This window comes from Taeniopygia guttata, chromosome 1A (assembly GCF_048771995.1).
Source record: "Taeniopygia guttata chromosome 1A, bTaeGut7.mat, whole genome shotgun sequence".
NCBI classification, from domain to species: Eukaryota; Metazoa; Chordata; class Aves; order Passeriformes; family Estrildidae; genus Taeniopygia; species Taeniopygia guttata.
Window position 1 is genome coordinate 57,605,700 of NC_133025.1, and position 26,253 is coordinate 57,631,952.

At 41.1% G+C, this 26,253-nt stretch overlaps 1 protein-coding gene across 2 annotated transcripts in view; it reads left to right on the forward strand.

Annotated features, from left to right (window-relative positions):
• The first annotated feature begins 2,956 nt into the window (after window positions 1–2,956).
• Window positions 2,957–26,253, forward strand: part of BRAF (B-Raf proto-oncogene, serine/threonine kinase) — an 83,611-nt gene continuing 60,314 nt past the window's right edge. The window contains exons 1-2 of one of the 2 annotated variants that reach the window (XM_032746323.3): window positions 2,957–3,320; window positions 19,046–19,147. In XM_032746323.3, the coding sequence (XP_032602214.1) occupies window positions 3,189–3,320; window positions 19,046–19,147 (234 nt within the window). In that variant the 5' untranslated portion in view covers window positions 2,957–3,188. The remainder of the gene's footprint in view (window positions 3,321–19,045; window positions 19,148–26,253) is intronic. The other variant, XM_012569232.5, reaches the window with a different exon arrangement.

Sequence of the window (26,253 nt, forward strand, 5' to 3'; positions counted from 1 at the left end):
TTAGATATTCACATTTTGGAGCATCTCAGAAAGATCTCATAAAGTTTTGGTGATCTTTTGTGGGTTTTTTAGGTAGTTTGTTTGTTTGGGATTTTTGTTGCTTGTTCTTTGGTGGTTTTTTGGTTGGTTGGTTGGTTTGGTTTTTGGTTGTTTTTTGGTTTTGTTTGTTTGTCTTTGGTTTGGTTTTTTGTGGTTTTTTGGGTTTTTTTTGTTTTTTTTTTTTTTTTTTTTTTTAAAAGAGATGGAGTGTTCAAATGGTCCCAATGAGACAGCTGCTCTCAGGTAATCATATATATTTTCTTACTGACTGCCTAAAACATTGTTCTCTGAAAGTGCAGGTGTTGATTAGATTAGATAAATGTTCTGGGGTGGGGGGCAACCTAGGTGGAGAGTCTTGGTCTTTTAGCAGCTGGATTTGTTTTCTCATCCAAATTCAAATTAATTCAAAAAATTCTGAGGAGAATCAAACCCCAGTGCATAACCAGGAGTTTGGTGGGCGGTAGCAGGTTTTACATTTACAAGTTTGCATTACCTGCTGCAATACCAGATAAACTGGCTGTGCTGCATTGCACGAGTCAACCAGCCAGTGGCCCACAGATTTGATAACGGAAACCTGCCTTTCACATCTTGGTTGTAATTTGATTTTGACTTATGTTGATCATGAAAGCTAGTCTCTGTAAAAGGTGTTGATGATACCAATTATTAGTAGATAGGATTTCATATCACCAAGAAATAGCTACAGTTATTAACTATTTATCTTTCATCATGATGGATCAAGCAGAGAGACCAAGTAGCCACCATGTGAAGGAGTAGAAAATTCCATTTATCACTAGGTGTGGATTCCCTCAATCAAAAGGAAAGCATAGTATGAGTATAATTTTTGTCTCCTTCCTACACAACAATCTTTTAAAGTAGCTCTGAGGTGTTTTTTTTTTTAATCTAATGTATTTCTGCAGGTAACTCTGCTGTGTTTCCAGCATTGGACATGACTTCTCAGTACTAGAACTGCAGCTCTTTGATGGAACATCAAATGTGATATGAAAGTCTAGCAGAATTCGAAGTGAATGAATATTTTCTGGAAATAATCAGAACTTCAGAAGATAGAGACCCTACACCACTAAAAGCAATGGGAAAGGTATTAAAAGTTACAGATTAATAGTAGTCTACTAATTCCACTGCTACGGTTTTGCCCTGGACATAAATTGCTTGGGGAATAAAAAAAGGCTATGACTACATTGAGATTAATTATCCCTTGGTATAAATTTCATGGAAATGAATGGACTTACTGTGTTAGTTAACCTCTATTACTCTGTTGGCTTTTCCACAATAGGCTATGTGCTGGGAGAGCCATCTCCTATTACCTCTGCTGCCTTTTCCTTCAGAGATAGAGAGATTTGTCCCAGTGTTCAGTCCTCAGCATGGGTGTTATTTTCCAGAGTTTGTGAGCAATTTTTCACTACCATTACACATTCCCACCGCATAGCAGGAATTATTGATAATTACCCTCTTCATTAATGTGGCTATTAGAGAGAAACTTCTAAAACTTGGCCAACTGCTTAGTCTGTACATTTGATTCTTACATATTTGTGTAGCCTTTCTGTTGACTGCACTGCAAGGCTCAAGTCACAGGAAACCCCAGGCTCCCCTCTTAGCAAGCGTAGCCTGTAAAAAAATCAATTAAAATCCATTGAAATATTAAATTGAAGTTGCATTTATTTACCAGTTGCAACACAGCAGTATTGCACTGCATTTGAAGTGCTTTTCCACAGCAATGACCTGCAGAGTGAAAGGTGAAATATAAACCTCAGTTCTCACCAGCACTAGTACATGGCCCACAGTGTGAAAGGTGAAATATAAACCTCAGTTCTCCCACCAGCACTAGTAATTCAGAGGTTGTGCAGTCCCATGTTCACAGCTGAAGTGAAACACAGATAAGGATCTTGCACTGGCAGGTTTCAACCTAGTGTATTTTAGCTGGCTGCCATTAAATAGATCAGGTTGTGTTAGAACAGCCTTTCTCTAAAGTCCTACTGCTGTTCTGGTCCAGCAGCTTTTCTTTGCAATACACTCAAATACCGCTGCCATTTTTTTATTTATAATAAAGACCTTCTCAGTAAGAAAGCATCTTAAATTACCTGATGTAGCAGGTGTTTTATGCGTGTAAGCAGCATTTGAATGGGTGTGGCATACAGGGTCATGGCTGTAGTTCAGATGGGAACACACGGCCTATTTGGGGAAAGATGGCACTGGGCAGAAGGTGGGGAGCAGCTTTGAGGGACAGCAGTGTTTTTCCCGGGGATTAAGGGGATATCCCGATGTCTGCTGAGCCAGACCTGACCCTTCCCTAGCTTGGAGCACCTTGTGTGAACACAGCAGCAGCTCGGGCAGCCAGGGCCTGAAGTCTGTCGGTGGGAAAAGCAGGCAGGCTGTATGGATGCCAGCGATGGATTCTTTAAAGCGGTGATCACCACAGTTACGGCCAGCAGGTGATCACGGCAGCGCTGGAGCCTGTCTGTCGCTGCCGCACGGGCCGTGCTCGGAGCATTCACCGCAAAGCCGCGGCGCTGCCGCCGGCCGAGGGATGCCCGGCGCCCCGTCCGTTCCTCGCGCGGATTCCGCCGCACCCCGGGTCTCCCCGCGGCCGGGAAGGACCCGCAGAGCCCCCGCCAGCGCTGTTCAACCCGATCGCGCAGCGGCTGTGCGCGGGGACCCTCCTGCCGCGGCGCTCCCATTCCCGGTCCCCGCTCCCGGTCCCCGCTCCCGGTTCCCATTCCCGGTTCCCGCCCCCGATCCCCGCTCCCGATCCCCATTCCCGGTCCCCGCTCCCGGCCCGGCGGGGGCGGGGCCTCCATTGCGCTCCCGCGCCTCCGGGGGGCGCTGCGGCGGCGGTGGGCGGGGCCGCGGGGAGGGGGCGGGGCCCGAGCCCACGTCCGAGTTCCCAGGGCGACGGGGCGATCGCGCCGTGACGTCACGGTGCTTCCCGGTGACGTAGGCGGACCCATGCGCCGTGGCTGCGACGATTCGGCGTGACGTCACGAGGCCGGCCGTGACGCGGCGGCGGCGCTGGCAGCGGGTCGGGAGCGCGCTCGCCGCCCGCCCCTCGCACTACGGGTCCCGGCTGGGGCCGCCCCGGTGGCGGGGACGCGGCCGCCCCCGGCCCCGCCCTCGCCCCGGCGCTCCGGCCCAAGATGGCGGCGCTGAGCAGCGGCGGCAGCGCCGAGGGGGCCTCGCTCTTCAACGGGGACATGGAGCCCGAGCCGCCCGCGCTCGGTGCCGGCTACGCGGGGGGCGGCAGCGGGGACCCGGCCATCCCGGAGGAGGTGAGGCCGCGCGGCGGCCGCCCGCCCGCGGGCGCGGGCCCGGGCCCGGCCGTGCCGGCGGGGGCAGGGAGCGGGGCCGGGCGCGGAGGGAGGGCGCGGGTCCCGGCCGGGCTGCGGAGGAGCGCGGCGCGGTGCCGCGTCCCGCGAAGGGTAATGCGGGGGTTTGCCATCGGCTGCCCCCGGTGTTTTTGAAACACTCGAAATGCGTTTTAAACCCGAGGTTGGGCTCGGTTCGCTCTGCGGACGTGCCTTTTGTGGACGTGTTTTGCACAAAGCGTCTTAGGAAATGTTAACGGACAGGGCACCATGGATGTCAGGCCTCTGGTTGGTGTCTTTCTTAAATACTTCCTGTGTTTTTGGGGCTTATTACTTAACTTCCCAATCCCACGGGGAGCGAGCGGTACTACCTGTTTTGCTGGGGCTGAAGTGTGAGTTGCAGACGCTTCTGCAATGTTTTCGGAAGGAGGAATAAACTGTGCGGTAACAACACAAGGTGCTTCGCAGATTCAAGCACTGTAGGCATCCAAGGCAGACCAGCCTGCCAGATGCCATGCCTCGAGTCTGTTCTGGAGGTAAATACAGATGCCAGAAGCTCTGCTGTTTTGTTCTCAGCGTTACCGGCTGGAGAGTGTTTCAGCTCCGCTTTCCCTGGAGTGTCTGTGCAGTTGGTACGAAACCTCTCGACTCTGAGCAGCCTTGTGGCCCTTCAAGGAGCCAAGCCCACCTGGAAACATCTCCTTTCCAGCCTCCAGCAGGGAAAATGAGCTGGCTTGGACCAGCTCCTCTCAGAGGGGTCCAGTTTGATTCCCAAATCCCCAAAGACTGGGGAGGATTTATTTATCCATTTTATTGATAAATAGCATACTGGATTATAGTGGAATTAGTGGGTTGAGAAGCTTGGGAAGTGTTAGAGCTCATGCTGGGTAGATGTCCAGAAAGGAGAAGTAGGGAAAGAGTCAGTCCCTGTGGATGTTTGCAAGATGTGAGGTTGATTCCCTCATCCTAAGGAGTTCCTGACTGACTTGCTTGCTGAAGGTAGGCAAAATTCAGCAGTACCCATCTATTTTACACCTACCCAGCACGGTGATTAAACACCTTGAGTAATGCCAGTCCAGTCTGAACTTTCCTGAGTAAGGAGAAGCTCTCAGCTGGTTGAGAAACCCAAACACCTGAAGAGTGGACTTTCACATACACTTTTAGCAGCAAAGTGAGGCTAAAAAGCTGAATTTCTCAGCTATTTCTGTCATAAAAAAATGTATATGGAATTAATCCAATAACTGGTTTATATTGTGGCTCTTGAAACAATAACATCAATACAGCTGAACTGCTTAAACTGAAGTATAGGAGAGAATAGAGGGAAAAGCAGTGGCAGGGGAAAGAATTTTTTTTTAAAAACAGTTTTCATACTGAAGGGGGTGTTTGTGAAACTGCTCTAAGTCACTTGAACTTCAGAAATGTTTGAGACTCTGTCAGTCATGAGATTTGATTCCAAATGCCAAATTACATAGCGTGGCTGCTCCTGCTTCCATCCTGGATGAGACAGAGATAAGTGATCCAGCATGTGGAACACCTGCAGAGCCGAAGGGTTGATGGGTTGCCAGTACAGGTGTAAGTATTTAGGAAGTGTGTGAGGGATAGTCGTGGATTATTTAAAAGCAAACTTCTTCTACATTGGAAACACTGAAGCACATGGGTCTCAAGGCAGAGCTGGTTGTAGAGTTTTTGTTTTCTGATGTGGTTTTGTTGCGTACTTTACTAGTTCTTCCTCAAGTTGTAGGTAATTAGATTTGTTTACTGTATAAGTACACCTATTACTTCACCTAAAGCTCTACCTTAATGAAGTTCAAGCCCAAAAAGTTGCTGATACAGTTAAAATGGAAACTATCCTTAATACTAGAACAAGCCAACCTAAAGTGTAATGCAAGTTCAAAGTGACATAAGTCAGAGAAATACTCAAGTGCTGGTAACTGACTCACGGCTGTTATATAAGTACATGTTCTAGTGTTTTGTTTCATCGTTTCAAGACAAGGTAAACGCAATCTTTTAAAGTAACCTTGCTGTGGAGCCCTCTCAAGGAGCATGACCTAACTTATTTAAGGTGATACCTGAAAAGGTTTCAGTTCCTTTAGTCTTTAGGGAAATGGAGTCCTGATTTCCAGAAGGCAGGCCTTCAGTCCTGCTCTCAGTTTCTGCTTTTGAAACGGGAGCAGACAAGAATTTCTGGCAGATGTTGAAGTCATCTTGCACACCTTACTTGTTACATGTTAAAATGCTATGGTAAATGAGATGTTCTGTTCTGAGATTATAGTTGAGTGCCCTGTGTTGGTTACAGCTACATCACTCTCCCTCATGAATTCCCAAGGGCTGGGGCTTTGAAAAACAAATTTAAGCCATATTTGTTCAATTCATGACCACTTCTTAATCAAATAGTGAATTTATGCCTTTAAAAGTTGCTTTTGTAGCCTAAGTGCTGTTGCTAAAAATCTTCTAACAATGAGTATTATAACTTTTCTAATAAATAGTATAATAATTGCTACATCTTTTCCCCCTATATTAAAATTCAGAGTTGGTAAGGGTAGTTGTCCATGCAGTCATGGAAAATATACAGGAAATGGCTACTTCTCAGAGACAGAAGGATTTGGGAAGAGTAGGGGCAAGTGCATTTAGAAGGAATTTGTTCCTCTCCCACTCCCTGTTTGGTTGCTGATGCTGGGAGGCCTCGGATGCAAGCTGGCGACCACAGGCACAGAGGCTGGCTTCTTCCCCAGCATGAATTCTCAGGACAAGAGATTGTTTGGATGGAAGGTTTTCAGAGCATTACAGGGTTGTTGATATAGTAAGGAGTGTGTGACAGCTGGAAGGAAAGGTTCTGCTCTTGTTGCTAGAGATTATTTACAGCAATATTAAATAATTCAAATGGGATTTTGTGTACTCGGAGCTTTGTACCCTTAACTGCTCTTTGTAAGACAGAAACCAGTTTGAAGGCTGTGAAGGGAGGGCCTGAGCTGCTGGATTGTTGTCTTCTAGGCAGCAATGCTGGAGTTTATCCTGCATGAATATTAGTTAAAAATTTAGAAACCGTAATCCTATTAAACAGATTTAAGAGTAAAGTGGAGAATGGATGAAAAGATATATAAAATGAAGATAGAATGAAAAGGCACTTCTAACATCGCAATATGAAATAAGTAATGGATTCTCCTAATGTAATGTAGGTGCATGAAGTAAAAGTGCAGTTGATTTTGTTGTAGTAACACTTAGGGAACCTATAGTGCTGGGTATTAGAGTGTCTGTTTCTCAAAAGAGTTTACCGTAAACATGCTACTTATTTGGAAACTTGAAACCATATTAATGGTTTTTTTTTCTTCATTGTTTTTATAGTTTTGGGAATACATTTTATGTTCAATCTCAATTACGTTTCCATGCATTAGTATTCTGTGACTGAAATAACTTCATAGTCTGTGAATGACACCCTGTTTACTTGTGAGGACAAGTTAAAGTGGAGCTGGATGTGAAGCATCTTGTAGCTAATATTCTGCAGTAGTATATCTCAAAAGATAAGTGAAATAGTTGTCTTTGTTACGTAGCATGGGAAAGGCCATGGTTAATACTGTCTGACTTTGGGTCACAGCTTTGAGAAATGATGGTCTGGCTGAGGGGACTCTAGAGCAGAATACTAGCAGTGATATAAAATCTGGAAGGTCAGAGCTTTGAAGAAAGACTCAGTGAAATCTGAAGTTGTTGAAAAAAGAAATGGAAATTGTCAAATCTGATGCAAAGAAGAATGCAAATAACTTGTTTGCCAGTCTTGGGGTAATTACTGCCAGAAGTAGTGAGTTCAAGTGGTAGCAGAGAAGATGGTTCCATGTCACTATGAGATGTTGTTCTTTATGGCTAGGAATAATGAAGCATGAAAATAAACTTTCTGAACTTATTTATAAGCTGTTCATTAGTAGACTGTTACCTCAACAGGCAAACATATGTCAGGAGTGATGGGGGAAAGCTGATTCAGATGTAAAAAAAGACTATTACTTTGGTAACCTCTCATTAGAGTTTTTATGATTTATTTCTGGCAAGGTGGATCAAACATTAGAACACAACCTTAAAATACTTAGGTTTAGTGGGGATAGTAGAGATTTCTCCTTAAGGTGTTTTTCCCAAAAGGGAATAGGATTAACAGCTCTGTCCTGTGGTAGCTTGTTTGATTACACAAAACTTGCTTAATACTGTGGTGGCTCCTTCTGGAAAGTTATGATGTCTTGGGAAGCTTGTTTCTTATCTCTGTGGATATCCACAAACTGGTTGGGAACAAAATGTTTAGTACTGATTTTTTTTTTTTCCCTGACTTACAGTCTTGCTTCTTAATTCCCATTTATATTTGATTGTAGTTGTTAAACTCAAAGACCTCTTATTTATAAAGCTGTTCTAATAATACCCTTCTTGACACTTGTTTAGCCAGGAATGGCAGCTCTTTTGTTGCATGAAGTTAAAAATACTGTAGACAAAAAGCATTTTGGGTTTTGGCTCTGTTTTTTGTTTGGTTGGGGTTTTTTTAGTGCAGATATTTTTTGATGGTAACTATCTTTTAACATCAACTGATAACCTCAAGTTTCCTTAAGGCTTCAGTGATCCACTTTGTAACAAATCTGTAGTTCAATTTAATTAATTGTTATTAATTATTGTCCAAAAATTTGAATGCATGAAATATCTTGTAGGGAATTTGTTTTAGAAACAAATCTGATTTTATTTGTACTTACAAGGGAAACAAAAAAAGGTTTTGATTGATCATGGAATTACTAATTCTCTTCCAGTCTAGCCTTCCAAGGAAGGTGTTTCAAGTTTAATGAAGGGGGTTTTCTGAAATACAGTTTTGGCCAAGTGCAAGTTTTATTTTCAGTTTGAACCACTGGCTTCTGAAGGGTGATGAAATGTACAATGTATCAGAAATGTCCTGTCATAATTGTAGTCCCTGTGGTGTCTACTGCTCCCTGTCTCTGCAGTTTGAGCAAAGTCGTTCAAGTGGTGCTCTGTCACCCAGAGCTGCAGGTTTTGCCCTTTGCTGTGCCCATGTTACACCTCTCAGCCAGACCTACTCCCTTGTGCCCACTTGGTACCACGCAGGTCCTTGTCCTGATTTGACTCCACTCACTGATACTGAAGAAAATCAGCATTGCTTTTGCTGCAGTAGTTTCCTGTGAACTTAGTCAATGGAATCTCCTCAACATGAGGAGCACCCAATGAGTTCCAAAACGCCTGTGAAGTCAGACACTAAAGGAATGTGGTTAGGGGGAGTAGTGGTAGTATGGGGGGGGTGTGTGTGTGTCCCCTTTTCTGTTTAGTTATTATAAATAATCTTTGTCCCATAAAACTCCATTGGAGCCTGAATTTTTAATATTTGAATGAGAAGTTGTGCTCAATGAGACTTCCTTAGCTGGACTTGTCAGGTTTAGGTCCTGACACCTCAGACTTTGTGGTCTTGAGCTTCCCCTGCCAGGCTGTAACAATCTTCCTTGGTCTCTGTGGGGCCCTTCTGAGCATGCCTTTTACAGAAGTAGGATTGCATGCCATAGCTCTGCCAGTGTGCCAGGGATGTGAAGGTGTCTGTGAGCTTCTTGTGTAGCAAGTGTAGATTTCCAACTGCCTTGACCACGTGAGAGTTCTGGGTACAGTATTTCGTTTTGTGAGGTGTGAGATGGTTTTCATCATTTTCAACCGTTCACACATCTGTGTGTGAACAGAGCTACTTTCTCACAGCTAGTGCAGGATACAGAAGTCAGCATGCAATAGATGTGTTCTCTTGCTTCAGCTTTTTTATTCCAGTTGCTCTTGAGCTTTTGGGGTGTACGATGGATTCCTCCCAATCCTCCCTCCTGTGCATAGCTTCTTTCCGAAAGAAATATGTATTCATTCAACTGATTCTCCCTTCTGTGACCAGTTCTAAAGAGGGCTGGTTGATGCAGAATTACATGCCTTTTCTTCTTTTTTTCTCCTGCTTAAGCCCCTTGCTGCAATTTTTTTGTTTGTTGCGCCTTTTTAGCATTTGTGAGTTTTGGAGGAGCAGCAACAGTGTCTTTCTTTATTCTGTTTCTGGTTATGTTTTAGGAATGTGGACCCTAGCAAAAAAAGAGTTAAACAGACAAAAGTCTAATTTGTAACCTTTCTCTTTGACTGAAGGTGCTGCCAGTTCAGGCGGGAGTTTTGAGGGAGCAGTGCTGCCAGTTATCATCCCACCATGACACTCCCCAACCAACATGAGCATTTAAAATCAGAAAACAGAACTTCTTTTCAAAATGGAGCTTGTTGTGCAGTGTCCGATATAGTGCTCAGTATCAAATTAATTTTCCACACTATCTGTATTAAATTCAGGAGCGCGTATGAGTATGTTTGAGCACTGAAGGGCACTTTTATTTTTCTAAGGTTGTGATTGAGTGAATGTGATTTTTGTGGGTTCTTGCAGTGTACTTGCACAAAGCTTAGCTTGAAGGGGCAATTAAATTTCTGCATGAAACATACCAACTTTGTTTAAAATCTTTCTTCTAGAAGGCAAGCAGAAAAAGCTGATAATGAAGGATTGAACTTAGTTTAAAAATGTGTTACATAACTGAGTGGCTAGGAATATTTTTTTTACCCTAAAAAGGGAGATACCAGCTCTAATGTCTTGCTTTGTTACATAGTGAGGCCTCTTAAACTGTGACATTGTTAATAAAGCTACTGTTAAATGCACTGGTTTGTAATAAATAATCTCCAAATGCAGTTATATTGTATTCAGGCAGCATTTTCTGACACTTGGAGCACAGACATGGTACCTTAATTTTTTTCCTTCCCTTTATCTCAGTTAAAGGATTTGTTTTGAAGGTAGACATTTTTGAAGTCAGACTAGTGTGTCTAGTTTTTCTCTCTCTAGTACAAGTTATTCACTAATGATGTTTGAAAAGCACTATAAAATCAACCTGAAATAAAATGCATCATTATGACTAAGAAGTTGGTAGTATCTCGATATCTGGAACTGGATGGTTGTATATTGGTGCCTCAGTCTTTGATCTGGTTTTGAAAATTTATTCATTAAACTTAATAGGTCAAATTTTCTCTCTAATAGGTTTCAGTAACGTAGATTTAAATGTGAGACTTTAGTATCACCTGAGGTAGCTTTCAGAAAATAAGTATTTAAGTGTTCTATAATTAAGCTAGAATACAGTTTGTACTGTCTCTTGTGACATTTTTAAGCCTATGTTAATCATTGAAAATTGATGTAACTTTTTCCAGATTCTAGGTTAAGTAGTTAGTGTATTTTTTTTTATCTACAATGGGTGGCAAGGAGCCAATTCTACCTTTTAAATAATTTAATTTTGCAAGGTGGTACTGGGGTTGCTAAGGCAGGGTGGTCTGCTGAGTAGAATATAGAATGCTGTTTAGAAGAACATGGTTTCTGTGGCAGTTCCTGTTTGACTTTCCTTTGACTAGGAGCACATTACTTGTGTTTTAAAAATAAAAAGGAAAAAATGAGTACCTTTGTTCTGGTTTAGCTTTTGAGATCTGCTCATGATAAAAATAGGATACCTTCTTTATTGGATCACAAATATTTCTAAACAAGCAGAGTATAGTTGGACTCGTCCAACAATTTCAACTGTCTTTTACATTTTCTAATAGGAAACTGTTCACAGTAGTCACTATGTAGAAACAGTTTATTGGTGGAATATTGCAAAGTTTCTAACAAATTATTTTATGGATTGATAATGTGAACTTTTAAATAGGTGTTGATTATCTTTTCTGCCTAGTGAAATTACTTGTGTACTCTGGCAATGAGAGAGAAGAATTAAGTTCTGTAGTTCAGCTGAAACTCAGTTTATTTGTTTTTTCATTTTAATTAATGTGACCAAAGCTGTCTAAGAGCTTTGCTGGACAAGCATTTGCTTCTTATAGGCAATTATTGTAATTAGCTAGCTGGCTGCTTGCTTTCCATCACAAATGTGACTTTTCAGCTTTAGGTGTGCAGAGAAATAGTCTGGTGTCTTCACGATAATCTTTATTAAATGTCACCGATGTATGGATTTAGTGTTATTGAGATTCTGTGGTAGTTACCTGGCTAAATCAAAATTGCACTCTTAGGTGGGTTAGAAAATCTAGATAGTTTATTTCCTCTCTTATTTTTTTTTTTAAGCGGTTACTGTCTAGGGAGAAGTTGTTGAATTCATGCATATAAATACAGTGAATTGTTCCCAGACTCGGTCTGTGCGTGATCCTCGTGACTACTGAATTAGTATCAAAGTGAATAAGAGGGACTAGTAGTACTGCAACACAAAAGCCATGAAAAATATGGAATTAAAGATTTAACTGTGCAACTGGTGGTTAATGATGTAAATGAGGGATACAGGCAGCTCTTATTTTTCCACACACTGCTGTTCTACTGTGGTAGAGAACATTTGTTAACTTTCCTTTTTATAGTGCTTGGAGGCAAATTCTACTTAGCAGCAAGCAGTAAAGATGGCAGGTGATGGAAAAAGTGGGAGAATGAAAGAGAATTGAAACCTAAACAGGAAGGCTGCTGCTGCATGGTAGCCTGAATCCATCTAAGTGTGAGCTACAGAGAGGAAAGGTGACTTTTTCACCAGCTGAGATGATCACTGTGTCATTTGCCAAGCTGTTTTAAGCACAGTAGACTGGCAGAAATCTAACCTTGACAAAGAGAACAATTTTTCACTTGTTTAGAGTACTGAAAGCGTCCAGCCAAAGGTTTAAGTTATGGAGAAAGAGTAAGGAAGAGAGCAGGGGTAAATAGCCAAGGACAATGTGATAATTGCACCCACCATCTTGGCTGGTGTGAGCTGCAAAGCAATCGGTGTCTAAGGCTCTTGGTTGCTTCATTCTTAGAGAGAAGATGCTTGGTTATGTTACAAGGATAGACTTCATTGAGCTTTATCCTTTACAATTTTTGAATTCATTTTCAAAAATATTTTTAAACATTTGTAATGAGCATTTGAAGTCTGAATTCCTTTGTTCAAGAGGAGGCAACTTAAGGGGCAAAGGCCTGTCAGACTGAAAGGCTGTTTATTTGGCTTAAAGAGTAGAGCTGAATGATGAGCAATCGAGTTTGTGTTTAGAACTAATGAAAGCAAAAGATATAGGTTACTCTCAGTTGCAACTGATGGTTTGCAAAGAAATGAGAGATATAGAGACATAGTTTCTCATGTGAACTCTTCAAAGATGATGGTACTTTGCTACTTGAGTGTTAACTTAGTCAAATGTTGCCTAGGTTTTTGGAGAACAGTGGAAGTTGTTGGGTGTTGGCTCTTGGTGAGCTGGCTTTGTTCAACAGGAGCAGTATCAGATGCAGCTGAAACCTCCACTGCTAGTTACAAGTTAGTCTTTCCTTCATAAAAATTGCTACCTGTTAAATGGAAAATAACTCTTCATCTTGAAGCCTTTTTAATATTTAATTAACTACTGTGCTTACAGCAGATGCTCACTGATCACATTACTGTATTAATTGACCTAGTTATGACCCTAGCTGTCAGGGTGGTACTGAAAATGTTGTACCTCTTCGTGAGAGGATTTTCCTTCCTAAATGTAGTCTTGTACATCTTCCCTAAGGCCATTTGTCATGAGTCTAGAAAGATACATTCATAGGTTTTTGTGGAAAAAAAGAGATAATGGGTCCTTTTTCTCTTGGCTACAGGTACTTCTCTAGATATTGTTGTCTTGTAACTTATTTACTAGTCTGTGGTTGTAAATTTTACTGAGTTATTTTGAACTGCCTACATTCAGACTTTGACAGTGTTCCATTGTTGGCTATCACAGACATTTTAAAGGACCTATAAATAAAAATTATAAAAATGATTCACAGAGATTAAAATAAGCTGGGAAATATGAACTAGGAAAGGCAAGCTTGATGTTGACCTTGATGCTGACTCTTATGTGAAAGCCATTGCAGGCTGGTTTTCAATTCAGTGAAGTTTTTCAGCTGTTGGTATTTGTCACATTTGCTCAGTAAAAACTTTAACTGCACTGTTGAAAATGTGGTAAGCGTGAAGAGCCAGGAGAATAGGAAAAGTGGAAAAATTAACGCAGTTAATGCACAACTTGTGAGAAGCTTCCACAGAGAAATGGAGAGGAGCTATATCCTGGAGTATTGGAAGAAGGCAAGGACTCTACACCCCACTGTCTGTTTGTTCCAGCACATGCCTGCAGGAAATGAGAAGCAAGCTTAGTAAGAGTTAAGAAGAGGACTGGGACTGAGATGACTGAGGGGGGAAAGTACCTGAAGGAGGTACCAAAATGCAAGAGGCAACAGTGATTGTCAGCATAGAAACCCAAATTCACATATTCTGCATCTTGCCATGCAAACGGTTTGTTGGGCTGCGCTGGCAACTCCATTCGTATGTCCTCTTGCCTATCTTTTACCCAAGCATCTCACTTTCAAGGTAGTTGATATGCTATCCAGCTAAAGACAATCTCATACATGACAGCTTTCTATAGTGTTTTCTGACAAAGTGGACCCTTGCTCAGGGGACCAAACAATTGAATTTATGGTGTAAGAAAGAAGCCTGGAAGGACTGATTGGAATAGCATTGGATAGGTATTGATGATTTTTGTCCTCTTTATAAATCAGTTTCCAAATGAAATGCTTAAATTTTTAATTGGTTTATTCTTTAATTACATTGTTAGTACTATCAGAATGTTCTGTCATCACCATGTGTGATAATCCAAGTGCAGGATATACTGTTCCTGGACAAATAATGTAGTTTTTTTCTTAGAGAATAGATTTGAACTTTCAGTGTCTTCTACCAAGTATGAATAATACAGCTTAGAGTTGGGATGCTCTGCAAGATTTGAGTAGTGATGCCAGGTGCAGGAAGTATGAGATAAGTTTGTTTTGTGATGTCTCAGGCACCGCACATTTTGACAAGCAGCAAAGGATGCGAAAATAACTTTATGGCTTAACCTTGTGTGTACCTGAAATTATTGTCCAGTGGCTTCTTGAGCTCTCTCAGGCTTGGTGCTGTAATTACTTCCCTGGGGGCCACTGGATCAGGCTCCTGGTGTGACTCCTTGGGATGGTCCTATGCAGGGCTGGGAGTTGGACTTGATGGTCCTTGTGGGTACCTTCCAACTCAACAAATTCTGTGGTCTGTGCAGCTATATTCTTCCCTGAATAGAATGGATTTAGGCTTCTACTGTATCTGACTTGTCTCTGGCTTGAAATAGGTCATTGTCTTTATTGCATTGTAAGGGAGTGCTTATTTGCAAAATTAATGCACAGTTATCCACAATAGGCAGATTCAAGTTGATATATTCCAGTATATCTGGAATATTTCCAGTTGTCTGGCTGCCTGTGTCTATGTTAGCCTGCGTCAGCTTCCTTGTGTCAACAGCACTAAAAGGAGAATCAAATCTAATCGCTTGTGATAGAGAATAACCTTAACCTAATGCTACAAGATAGGCCAGAAACATTTATTTGATGCTTTTTTTGGAAAAATGATATGGTTATCCAAGCTGTAAAGGATTCATTACTTTTTCATGGAACAGCTTAAACAGTGTCTCAAATCCCCATTCTATTTCCTATGGAAAGGGACCAGACTTGCATGTGGGCAGTACTGGATGCACTGCAGGTTTACTTCAAAATGCATTTAGATTTCCAGCAACTGTCTTTGAGACTGGAATAGTTTTTGTATTTCTGTAAGATACTTGACAGTTGTGGTTTTATGTTTTCCTACAGGTGTAGGTTTCATAAATACAGTGGAGTGCACATAAGAATAAGAAAAAAATATGTCTGTTCTTTCTTAATAACTTTGAGGCAGTTTTCTTTTACTTCTAAAAAAGCATGAATAAAGAGTGGATAAAGGGTTTACTTTAATCTTTAAAAACTTGGGTTTATTTTGTGGTGTAGTAACAAGCTCTTTGGCCTGGAACTGACTGATAAAAGGATTCCATATGTAGTGTTTTTGGTGCCTTTGTTGTTAGGCAATTCTTTGCTGTTGTCCTGGAATGTATGTGCTTATGGGCAGTGCGACCCTTGCTAGGCCATACTTGCACATTGGGATTTTATTTGGACAGTTTAAAGAAACCTATATATCTGTGAGTGCTGCTACACTCCAGTGATGGAGCTCTTAAGAACTTCGTGTTCCAGGGTGTTTTGCACAGCAAAGATGGGGCTCTATCCTGGCTCAAGATCTTCAAGGCTGGGCTGTGCTCATGGTACAAACTAAGCTGAGTTGTCTGAATGAGCAAGTCTGCAAGGAGGAAAGATGGGCTGAAGTTGCTGGCTCTCCTGGCTGTGAAAATGCAACAGGGATGGTAGAGTTTTTGTGAGGCAAAAGCTGTGGGTGCTGTGCTGGGCAGCAGCAGGCTTTTCTGAGTCATGTGAGGTCACTTGTTCTGGGTTCCAGTGGGGAAAAGACTTGAGTTCCTTCAATTGAATTGAAGCAGCAATCCTGCATAGGATGAAGGATACCTGCACACGGGTTCATTCTCAAGCCGAATACTTAAGGATTGCTCTGGACCACAAAAAAACTCTGTCTTAGTATATTCACAGATGCAGGAAGCCAGAAGGTAAATTTGCTCTAAGTAAATAGCAGTACAAATTGCCACTTAAAAGGAAATTGTGAAGCTTGGAAATTTGTTTTGGCATATGTGTTCTTGGGCTAGAATATGCTAGTCAATACTAGATTTGTGAAAGTCTTGTCAGAAGACTTGATGAATATGGCACACAAAATAGCTTTTCCTTTTCTATGAGAAACAAGTGATTATTTGTTGCTATGGCTGACTTTGATAAATTTCCTTCTGCCTTCAGTGTATTTCTCTCCTTCAGTGTACTTTCAACTGTATGAGGAGCCTTTCTAAGATTATAGAATCCATATAAAGTTTGCATGTAGGGTTCATTTGTGGAAAGGCTCTCTTGCACAGATATATACTACGTAATTCAGGGCAATGTTTTCAGGTGAAGATAATTTTTTATAGGCTGGCAGCAAATTTCAATTTTTTTCACTAATCTTAGAATCACAGAATGGTTTGGGTTAGAAGGGACCTTAAAGATGATCTTGCTTCAACTGCCCTGTCATGGACAGGGAGCCTTCCACTAGACCAAGTTGCTCAAAGCTGTGTCCAACCTGGCCCTGAACATTGTCAGGTATGAGGCACCCACAATTTTGCTAGGCAGCCTAAATTATTAGTCAGATTCCACTTGTCATGATACTAACTTTGGAGGAAGATCTCTGCTCTTTAACTCTGCCCATTTTGGAGGCTATTTGATTCTCTTGCCAACATTTCCAAAATAACATGCTTCCATTGTGCATTTTGCTGGTGGTTATTTGGTATCTTTACTGTAAGAGAAGAGGAAGCAAGGTTCTGGTTATGGACACAAAATAGAAAATAATATGAGTAGGGAAGTTACTCGTTATTGATACTGAAAAAAAAGTATTTGGAAACACATGTGGCAGGGGCTCCTTCTTGGCACTGGTGACGCCTCACCTGAAGTTCTGTGTCCAGTTCAGGGCTCCCCAGTACAAGATAAACGTGGCTGTACTGGAGGGAAGAGCTGTGCTGGCTAGACTCCAATGAAGGGTCACAAAGATGATGGGAAAATGGAAAATGGAGCCAGGCTATCTTCAGCAGTGCCCAGTGACAGGACCAGAGGCAGTGGACACTAAATGAAACACAGGAGGTTCCTTCTGAACATCAGGAAACATTTTTACTGTGAGGGTGGCTGAGTGCTGGCACAGCCTTAGGGAGGCTTTGGACTCTCCATCCTTGGAGATACTCAGAAACCATCTGGACATGGTCCTGGGCATCCTGTTTGAGGAAGAACTTGGAGCAGATGACCTAAAGAGTTCCCTTACAACCTCAAATCCTCCTGCAATTCTGTCTTGCTTTGTCAGTGAAGAATCTTCCCTCTTCACCTTCCTCATTGCCAGGCAGTTAAGTGTAGTAAATTGTTCATTTTGATTAGGAAAACCTTTGCTGGGTAAGATTGCCAGAATAACCAATTAATAGCCATTTCCTTAAGTACTAATGAACCTATTTCTGGAAGTAATCCTGAGATAATTCCTAAAATTGCCAGGAATTCTCAGTACATGCAGCCCTGGTTAACAGCATGTTACCAATTACATGGTAAGCAAACATCCTAAGCCTTATATTGAACAGGTTAATTGACACGGTATTGATTCATGCTTGCTCTTTCACCAAGCATACAACTAGTACTTGCCATCTTGGGGAAAAATAACCAAATACAGAAACCCCTCTCTTTGCTTCTGGTTGGCAGTCCTAGGTTCACTGATAAATGATTGCAAGTTGAGAAGCAAGTTGACTCCCACCATTGCCTCAAGGGAATTTACGTATAGAATACTTGAATAGCACATTCTTTGGTATCCCCCCACTCTCACTCTTCGTAGTTTGGTTTGCTTGTTCCTGAGGAAACTATTTTTGCTCAACTGCAGCTTCTTGATGAAGTCTTTGTTCTGGTATCTGTTCAAAAAATTGGGCTAGAAGGGAATCAATCATTAGTTTACTTCAGGAAACTGCTGGAAGATAACTGTTATCTAGAAATAGAATGGCAAATAAGGTGATGTGCAAAGTGCACATTCAGTATTTTGGAGTTTGTGAGCTTCTCAATTTACGTATTAAAACTTGTTTTGATCCATCTTGGATTGCATCCTATTATTAGTGCCTACTTTTAAATATGAAATTATTTACATGGTTTTTTTTGCAGAGGTAGATTGTCACAAATTGTACATTGAGACCTGATCTTGAGACTATGTATTATATATTATAATCCATGAAGTAGAAAAGAGATAGACTGGGAAAGGTAACAGGAATCTTTCAACTGTCTTTGGAAGAAACACCCTGGGGATGCTTTTTAGAGCATCCTGGCTCTAAAAACTTGATTGAATAATTTTTTTCTGATAAGTAGTCAGAATAACAGTATGTATGAAGGAGCAATTCTCCTCTTTCTCACCCATCCTCTCCTCTGAATTTCTGATTTTGCTTGGACTTGCTTCTTACATCAGTGTAGCATTATTGCCTTAAAGGTTTGTTTTTGTGCTTTGCTGCCTTTTTTAGGTATAAATTGAGATTCATGGTACTGTTAACCTACATTAGTGTCCAAGTCCTAAAGTGAACTCCTTCCAGTTGTGAAGAATGAGTAGCAACATGAGTGGTTTCAGAGTACAATGCTGTAGGTCATCTCTGTGCACAGGAGGTAAATGTCTTTTTCAGGTCATGTCCAAGGTCTGTAGCTTGCAGGGTAGGCTGAATATGGAAGTTGAGACATAGAAGATGCTAAAATCAAGAGATGCTATTGCCATGTAAATGGAACTCTAGGTATGGGTTTGTGAGTATTGTTAACACATGTTGCTGAGTTTTAATAGAAAAACTCTTTAAGTTTTGTAATACTCTAGAAATTGGTTTGCGAAGTCTTGCAAGGAAAATACTTAATATGATTGATTAACAAGAAAAACAAAGCATTCCTAGAAGTTGTTTATTCAGTGGGTCCTGAATTTTAGGACCAAATGTAAATTCTGTCTGTTTATTTCACAATAATAACATATATATGTCACAACATATAATATATGTCACAACAATGACACTGGATGAACAGGATAGCCTTCTGCACTCGTTTATTGATAATTACAATTTTTATTATGGACTTCTCTTAATATTGAGAGATTCTTGTTTTGTTCTAGGACAGATTCTGTAGGCTTCCTTTGATGATTAAAAATTTTAATTTACTGTTCTAGGTGTGGAACATCAAACAGATGATTAAATTGACACAAGAACATATAGAAGCACTGCTAGACAAATTTGGAGGAGAGCATAACCCACCTTCAATATATTTAGAGGTAAGTTTACATTCAAACAAATGTGGTTGGATTAATGTTGTGTTATCTTAATCTTATGTAAAGTATCTGAGGTTAAAATTGAGAATACCTGTATTAAAAGGATATATTCTACTTGTGCATTACAAACTGAGCTCTCTTCTAAGAGCTAGAAAGAAACTGTATGGGATTCCTGGGATTCAGTAGGGGAAGATCAGTGGCATGATGTAATAATAATGTTGGTGCAATAGAAATGTCAAGCCTCTTTGTAGGGGCCAGGGGAGAGAAGATTGTGTTTATAATGGAGAAAATCATGCTGTGTTAAAAGCCAATATATACACATGAAAACATTTTGTAAGACTAACTTTGCCGTTAAAGCAGATGACTTCCCTTTCTTTGTCTTTGCAAAATGGTCACGTATAATCCAAAAAATTGCATTAGTAGAAGGTGACTTCTTACAGAAATAAATAAGACTGTGGGGTAGAGTAAAATTTTTAAGCTATTTTGAATTTGTAAACTAACTACAAATTCATAGTCTTTTATTTTTCATCACTCCAGATTCACAGAGTTGCGTTGACATAGGACCATTAAGAGCTTAAAGAGCTGCATGCAGAAGTTACCTCTATTAGGAATTGAAGGGGCATCATGTGCTTCAAACCTGCCCTTTTTGTGCTTCCCTCAAGTATTGAAATAACTGGAGGTCAACCAGATTTCTTTTCTAGTCCTTTTATTTGCAATTGCTGCCTAAAGGTACTGGATAATTAAAAATAAAGATCTCATTATTTGAGGTACTTCTTGCTTTTATCTTAATATATCAGAGCAGGGCACTAGGTTGATTATACTAACGTTGACATTACGTCCTGAACAGTTAAGGTCAAATGAGGCCCTTGGTAGTTGCTTTACTTATTGCTAATGTGAAATGGGAGTATTGAATCACTACTATCACTGTTTTATCCACTCTGCTACATTTAAGCACACCTCTGTTTTCACAAGGACTGGTTCATTCCATATGTTTGGATTTATTATTGCTAGATGCAAGTGGGTTTCGTTAGATTGTGTATCAAACTGCAATAATAATGAACTTAGGCTATACATATAAATCTATAAGTCTGGATTGAAGGTAGGGAAGCTGTTAGTTCAGCTGTTTCTCACTTGTTTTTATTGAAACCAAAACCAAGATACATCACTGGAAGCTCTGTGTTTCTTCTGTAAGTCATTGATAGGGAAAAGAGCACTTATAGTTATAAATAGGTACTGGGAAATGATTATGACAGCTGAAGAGTAAGTCTGAAATAGTTGGTGACCACAAACGATGAATCTGAAAGCAGATTTGCCAGATCAGTGGATCCATGTGCCGCTGAGATGAAGCTCCAGCTCTGGCTCGTCAGTGGGGCAGGGCAGCCCCATGAGGCAGAGCAGGGTGTTCCTCTGCGGCAGTGAGTTCCACGGGATCTTGAGCACATCTTGGGACAAGTAGTGCTGGTCCTGGCTAGGGAGCCACAAGCCATTGGGTGGAAGATGAAAGGGGCTGACGTTGTGTTTTTGCAGTTGTTATCTCCTAAGACAGTCCTGTGGAAAGAGCTTACCATGGTTGAAATTAAAAGCTTGATCTTCCCAGTTCATTGCTATGCAGTTCCTTTGCTTCCTTTGCTCAGGTACTTGCAGTACTCACAGTGACTAAGCCACGGCCAGTCACTAATCTGTAAAGAAAATACCTTGGTTTTGTTGGATTACTTTACTATCCAGGTAGTAGTTTAAGCCTGATCATTATGAAGTTGGTGAGCTGTAAAGCTGTGGTTAAAATTAGGGAAGGGAAAGAGTTTGCAGCTGTGAGCCAAGAACTAGAAGATGGGGTGAGAGAGGAAAGGAACTTTTTATTTGGATGATCACTAGCATAGATTAGATCATCCTCAGATGCATTTATCAAGGTGAACAGGATTAAATGCTTACAGACAGTAATTTGTTTAGTGTGTAGACTTGCTGTGGTAGAACTGAAGTGTGAAAGAAAAAAAAAAAAAGAAGAAATCTTTTGCTGAATGCCAGATGCAGTTAGAAGCAAGATTACTCTCTACCTTTACCTGTTACATTCAGTCCTGCAGCAGTTGTCTAGTGTGTCCTTTCTGTGCCTTTCCCACCTTTTGGCTTGGTCAAGACAGGGCTTGCTTTCTGTTCTCAGCATTTGCTTGGCAGCAATTTATCTGAATCTAACCTGTCACTGCTAGAGCTTATGTTTTGACTTCCTGTATTCCATCATTTGTCAGAGAAAGGACCAGAAAAACTCTGGATGCAGTACAGAAGAAAAAAGCTATATGTAAAAAGTTTTGAATGTAGTGTGATAAAGTGTGAAAGAATGTGTTTGCCTCTAGGAAATGCAGAACCAATAAAACACAGTAGTTTTGATACAAATAAAAAAATGTCTGTCTGACGTGTTAGAGCAAACTTGCCGTGTACAGAATTATTGTGTGATATTGGGTCTGGGGCTCAAGTTCTGTACCTGGGTGTCATCACTGACTTCTGTGGAGGGCTCCTCTTTCCCCTTAAGCTTTTACCTGTAGTCTGTGTCTAGGTCTTGATGTGGTCTGTGTAGTCTCACCAAAACTCTCAGGTGGGAAGTAATGGAACTTAGATTCCATCCATCATCTTTTGACCTTTCTCTTTTTATTGCTTTGCCAAAGACTCATTTCTGGCTGTAATTCAGTCCTGGTTTTACCCAGAATCTGTATGAATAATTTTGCTAGTGTGTTACTTGAATTGCATCACCCTTCCCTTTGTTGCCTTAGATTCATAGAATGGGTTGGATTGGGTTGGGTTGGAAAGGATCTTTAAAGGTCATCCAGTTTAACCCCCTCTACAATCAGGGGTAATCCAGTTTAACGCCCCCTCCAACCTGGCCTTGAATGTTTCCAGGGATGGGGCACCCACCACCTCTCTGGACAACCTGTCCCAGTGTTTTACCACCCTCATCATACAAGTTTTCTTTCTTGTGTCTAGTCTGGATCTACCCTCTTTTAGTTTAAAACCATCAGCCCCAGTCCTAAAACAGCAGGCCCTACTAAAAAGTCTGTCCCCATCTTTCTGACAGATCACTTCAAATATCAAAAGGCCCGTTAACTATTACAGGCTGACCAACTCCAGCTCTCTTGGCCGGTCTTCATAGGAGAGGTGCTCCAGCCCTCTCATCATTTTTGTCACCTTCCTTTGTACCCTCTCCAACAGGTCAATGTCCTCTTACGTTGGGAGCCCAGAGCTGGATGCAGCCCTCCAGTGGGGTGTCACAAGAGGGGCAGAATCACCTCCCTTGACCTGCAGGCCATGCTGCTTTTGATGCAGCCCAAGATAATGCTTGGCTTTCTGGGCTGTGAGTGCCAGCTCATGTCCAACTTTCCATTCACTAGTACCTGTTCGGCAGGGTTGCTCTCAATCCCTTCATCCCTCCGCCTCTATTGATTAAAATCCTTCTTCTGCTCTGACCTCTTGGCATTTTCCATAAAATGTGAGTGACTCTTGAGGACTCCTTAAGAGAGTAGATTGTGTCTCTTGATTATCTCTTGAGGTTGCTATCAGCAAGCATGTTATCTGCTTTTAGCAAAAGTCTGAATTAGTCAAAGCTAAATGCTAGGTATGCATCTGCAAATGAACACTTTTGCTTGCACCCATATTGCCTTTCACTAGACGTAAACACCTAGTTTTATTGTAATGCTTCCTGCAAAACCATGGCTATTTTTATTCTTCTGGCAAGTTTGACAGCTATCCATCCATCTTCCAGTGTGTAGATTTTCAGTATCATAGATTATTTGGTTCTTTTGTACTCCTGCCTGGCTTTACAGTTTTAATTTACTACACTTCTCATTGTCTGCTCGTGTTCACAGAACTTACAGCACCCTGTACACTGGCTTCTGGCCTGTGTTGCAGCTGCTTCTGAAGACCTGTCAAGTGAAGTTGTGGTTGAACCTGGTGACAACATTGCCTTTCAGTTTAAAGTGAAAGGAAGGGTTGGGGGGAGCAGAAGCTCGTGAGAAAAGTGCAGAATTCAACAAGAAAATAATTCTGAAAATTGAGCATTCAAAGGAATATAAAACATACATCTCATTTAAAAAGGAAATTATCATTGCTCAAGAAATACAAGCTTTTGTTTCTGTGTTCATCTGAAAGTGAAGATAAAATTTTCACTGCCCTCAGATTTAATTTTTTCCCAATTTCAGGAGAGGGTGTCAATGCATTTTGCATCAAAAGAACTTGAAAACTGACAATTGTTGCAGCCATCATTTCAGGTTTCATCAACTGACTACGAAAGAGGAATGCTTTTCTTGAAATACTGAAAGTGGTTGACTTGTACTGTGTTGAATTCAGCATATATTTAATTATTCCTGCAAGAGGGGACACTCGGATTTAGGGGTGTCTCCCTGCCTTGATCCATCACTCCTCCGTGATGGTCTTTTGAAGGTGAGTGTGCAGCAGGGGGAGAAGAGCGGAGCGTGCAAGCCTGGGTGGAAGATGTAGTTTGAAGTGGGAGGGCAGCAAGTTGCTTCCCCTGGTCCTCCCTGGGCAGGAAAATTAGGGCTCAGGAGGGAGACCAGAGCTGCAGAGAGACTTGTGAGTATGTGTCTAAGGTACAGGGGGAGGAAACAAAATGTACAGAAGAAAGAAAAGAACATTTGTCATTAACCACACAATTTTCTTCTAATCATTATAATTAATAATAGCTTTGGGAATCTTGTCAATGTTCTCTAATGTGATGGTAAGAAAAGCTTTTCTGTTTGTTCTGTCTGGAAGAAAGAATAAACCTAGTAAGCAATGACTGTATTAAAATCCAAAAATGGCTTGTAGCCAAATTTCCTTCTTCTATAATCTTGGCTTTTAACTTTTCCCATTTGCTGTTTGTGACCTCAGCTCAAAAAGACCCCTGAAAATCACTGTCAAAACACAGAATGGTTTGGGTTGGAAGTGACCGTAAAGATCATCACGTCCCAACCCTCCCTGCCATGGGCTGGGACCCTTTCAGTAGACCAGCCTGCTCAAAGCCCCATCCAGCCTGACCTAGAGCAGGGATGGGGTGTCCTCAGTTTCTCCGGGCATGCATGTTCCATGCAATGGAACAATTCCTCACAGTTTCTTCCTAATATCTAATCTAAACATGCCCTCTTTCATTATAAAGCCATTCCCCCTTGTTCTGTCACTACACTGTCCATGTAAAAAACTCCCCTCCAGATTTCCTGTAGAGCCCCTTTAGGTGCTGTAAGGTCTCCCTAGACTCTTTTCTAAGTTGAAGAACCCCAACTCTTTCACCCTGTCTTCATAGGAGAGGTGCTCCCAGTATTTGAAATAACTACTTGACTCAGTAGATATACTAATTTTATTTTTATTTTCTCCTGGAAAAGAGGCTGCAGGAGCTTCTCTGTAGGTTTTACCACACTTTTTGGAAGCACTCTGTATCTCACTAGCTGAAAACATCAATGATTTTTGTCTTCCCACATAATTTCTTACTGCGTTATATCAGTCCGTGAAGTGCTGTTTCCCAAAATACATAGTTTGTGACTCACCATGGAAAAACCCTTTTCCTTAGGGTTTGTCTAAGCATTGTAAATATTGGAAATATTTACTGCAAAGAAGGCTGCTATTATGATACTGGGAAAACCTGGGATTTACTTAGCAAAAATGGTTAAAATACGCAGTTGTGTATTCTTTAGGGCATGCATCAAAATTTATATTTCTTTTATCTCGACCAGCAAAATACTGCTGAAAAGGATAAGCTGAGTTAGGGAAAGGAGAGTAAAGGTCTGTATATTGGTAACAAATGCTGTGTACAAAACGGAATGGGTTGCACAGACCCGGGCTGGCCAAAAGCACTCAGCTCAAACTTAGAAGGGGGGATCATGTTTAAATTACTTAATCAGATTTGTTAGGCTTTATAGTCTCTTAATGACTGTTCAGGGAGGCCTTACCTATTTAAACTTCCCAACTCTTATGTGTCCTTTTTGCCCCATAGTCATGTGTACAGTATTACTTACCAGCACTTACCTGTACGAAGTGAAACAGTATTGGCCCATTTGTGTGTACATTGTTGTCTGGGATGGGGTTGCATTCTGGACCTGTTGGTTACTTCAGTTAACAGTCCAAGACTAAGCTGCTAGGTCTTTTGGGGTTTGTTTGGTTTGGTTTCTTGAATTTGGACTCCACACAAAATGAAACAGTATGCAAATGTATAAAATTACAGTGGTATCAAAATAAGTTTTAGAACTTGGTCAGTTTTCTAATACTGTCTTGAAGGAATCATTCTCTTTCTTACTCCTACTCTTGGAAGCAATTTAAAATGAGAATTGTGGGGATAGAGGTATGTTTGCCCCTAGCTACTGTGATTTTTATTTTTTTCTTAGCTTTCTCTTTGCCTGAATGTGTTTTTATTCAGAGGCATTGCTGTTCTCAGTTTTGAGAGTTTGGCTATTTAACATCAGGAGAGTATCTAATTTCTTATTCCTTTATATCTGAAGAACCCATGCAGGAGGTCAAATTAGTTAATTAAAAACGATTACTTCTTTGCTGATCTGAAGTATGCTTATTGCAAGAGCATGCAGATACAGTCTAAAATAGATCTTAGTGATGAATCTCAGCTTGTTCCAGACTGTGGGATTCCAGGAAAATGCTAACACTGCATATAGACACTGGGAAACCTGGTGGCCCTCTGGGGAATTTCACATTGGTTTTTACCAGCCTCCTAACAGATGCTGCTCAAATATGTTGGACCAAATCTGGAGTGTCTAAAGTTAGACTAAGTACAGATTTAGGAGTCATACTAAATGAAGAAATCGTGACGTATGTTACTGTCTATCTTCAGCTCCCATTTAACTTAGTGGGATTTGCGTTTGATCAACAGCCTAAAAGGTCAGACATCTTTTAAATAGAAACACAATCTCAGTTTCAAACACCAGGAACCTGTAGTCTAGGCTTTTGAGTATTGCAATATGTGGATATTACCTAAAGTTGATTGAGGAAGAGAGAGAGCAGAGAGCATGACAAAAACAGTTATCTGCTTGAGTTTGGACTGGTGTTCCAACCAGATGTAGTAGAGGGCAGAGAGAGGAGAAATCATATTTTGCTACTTGCGTTTCTCACAGATTAATTAAAAAAAAAAA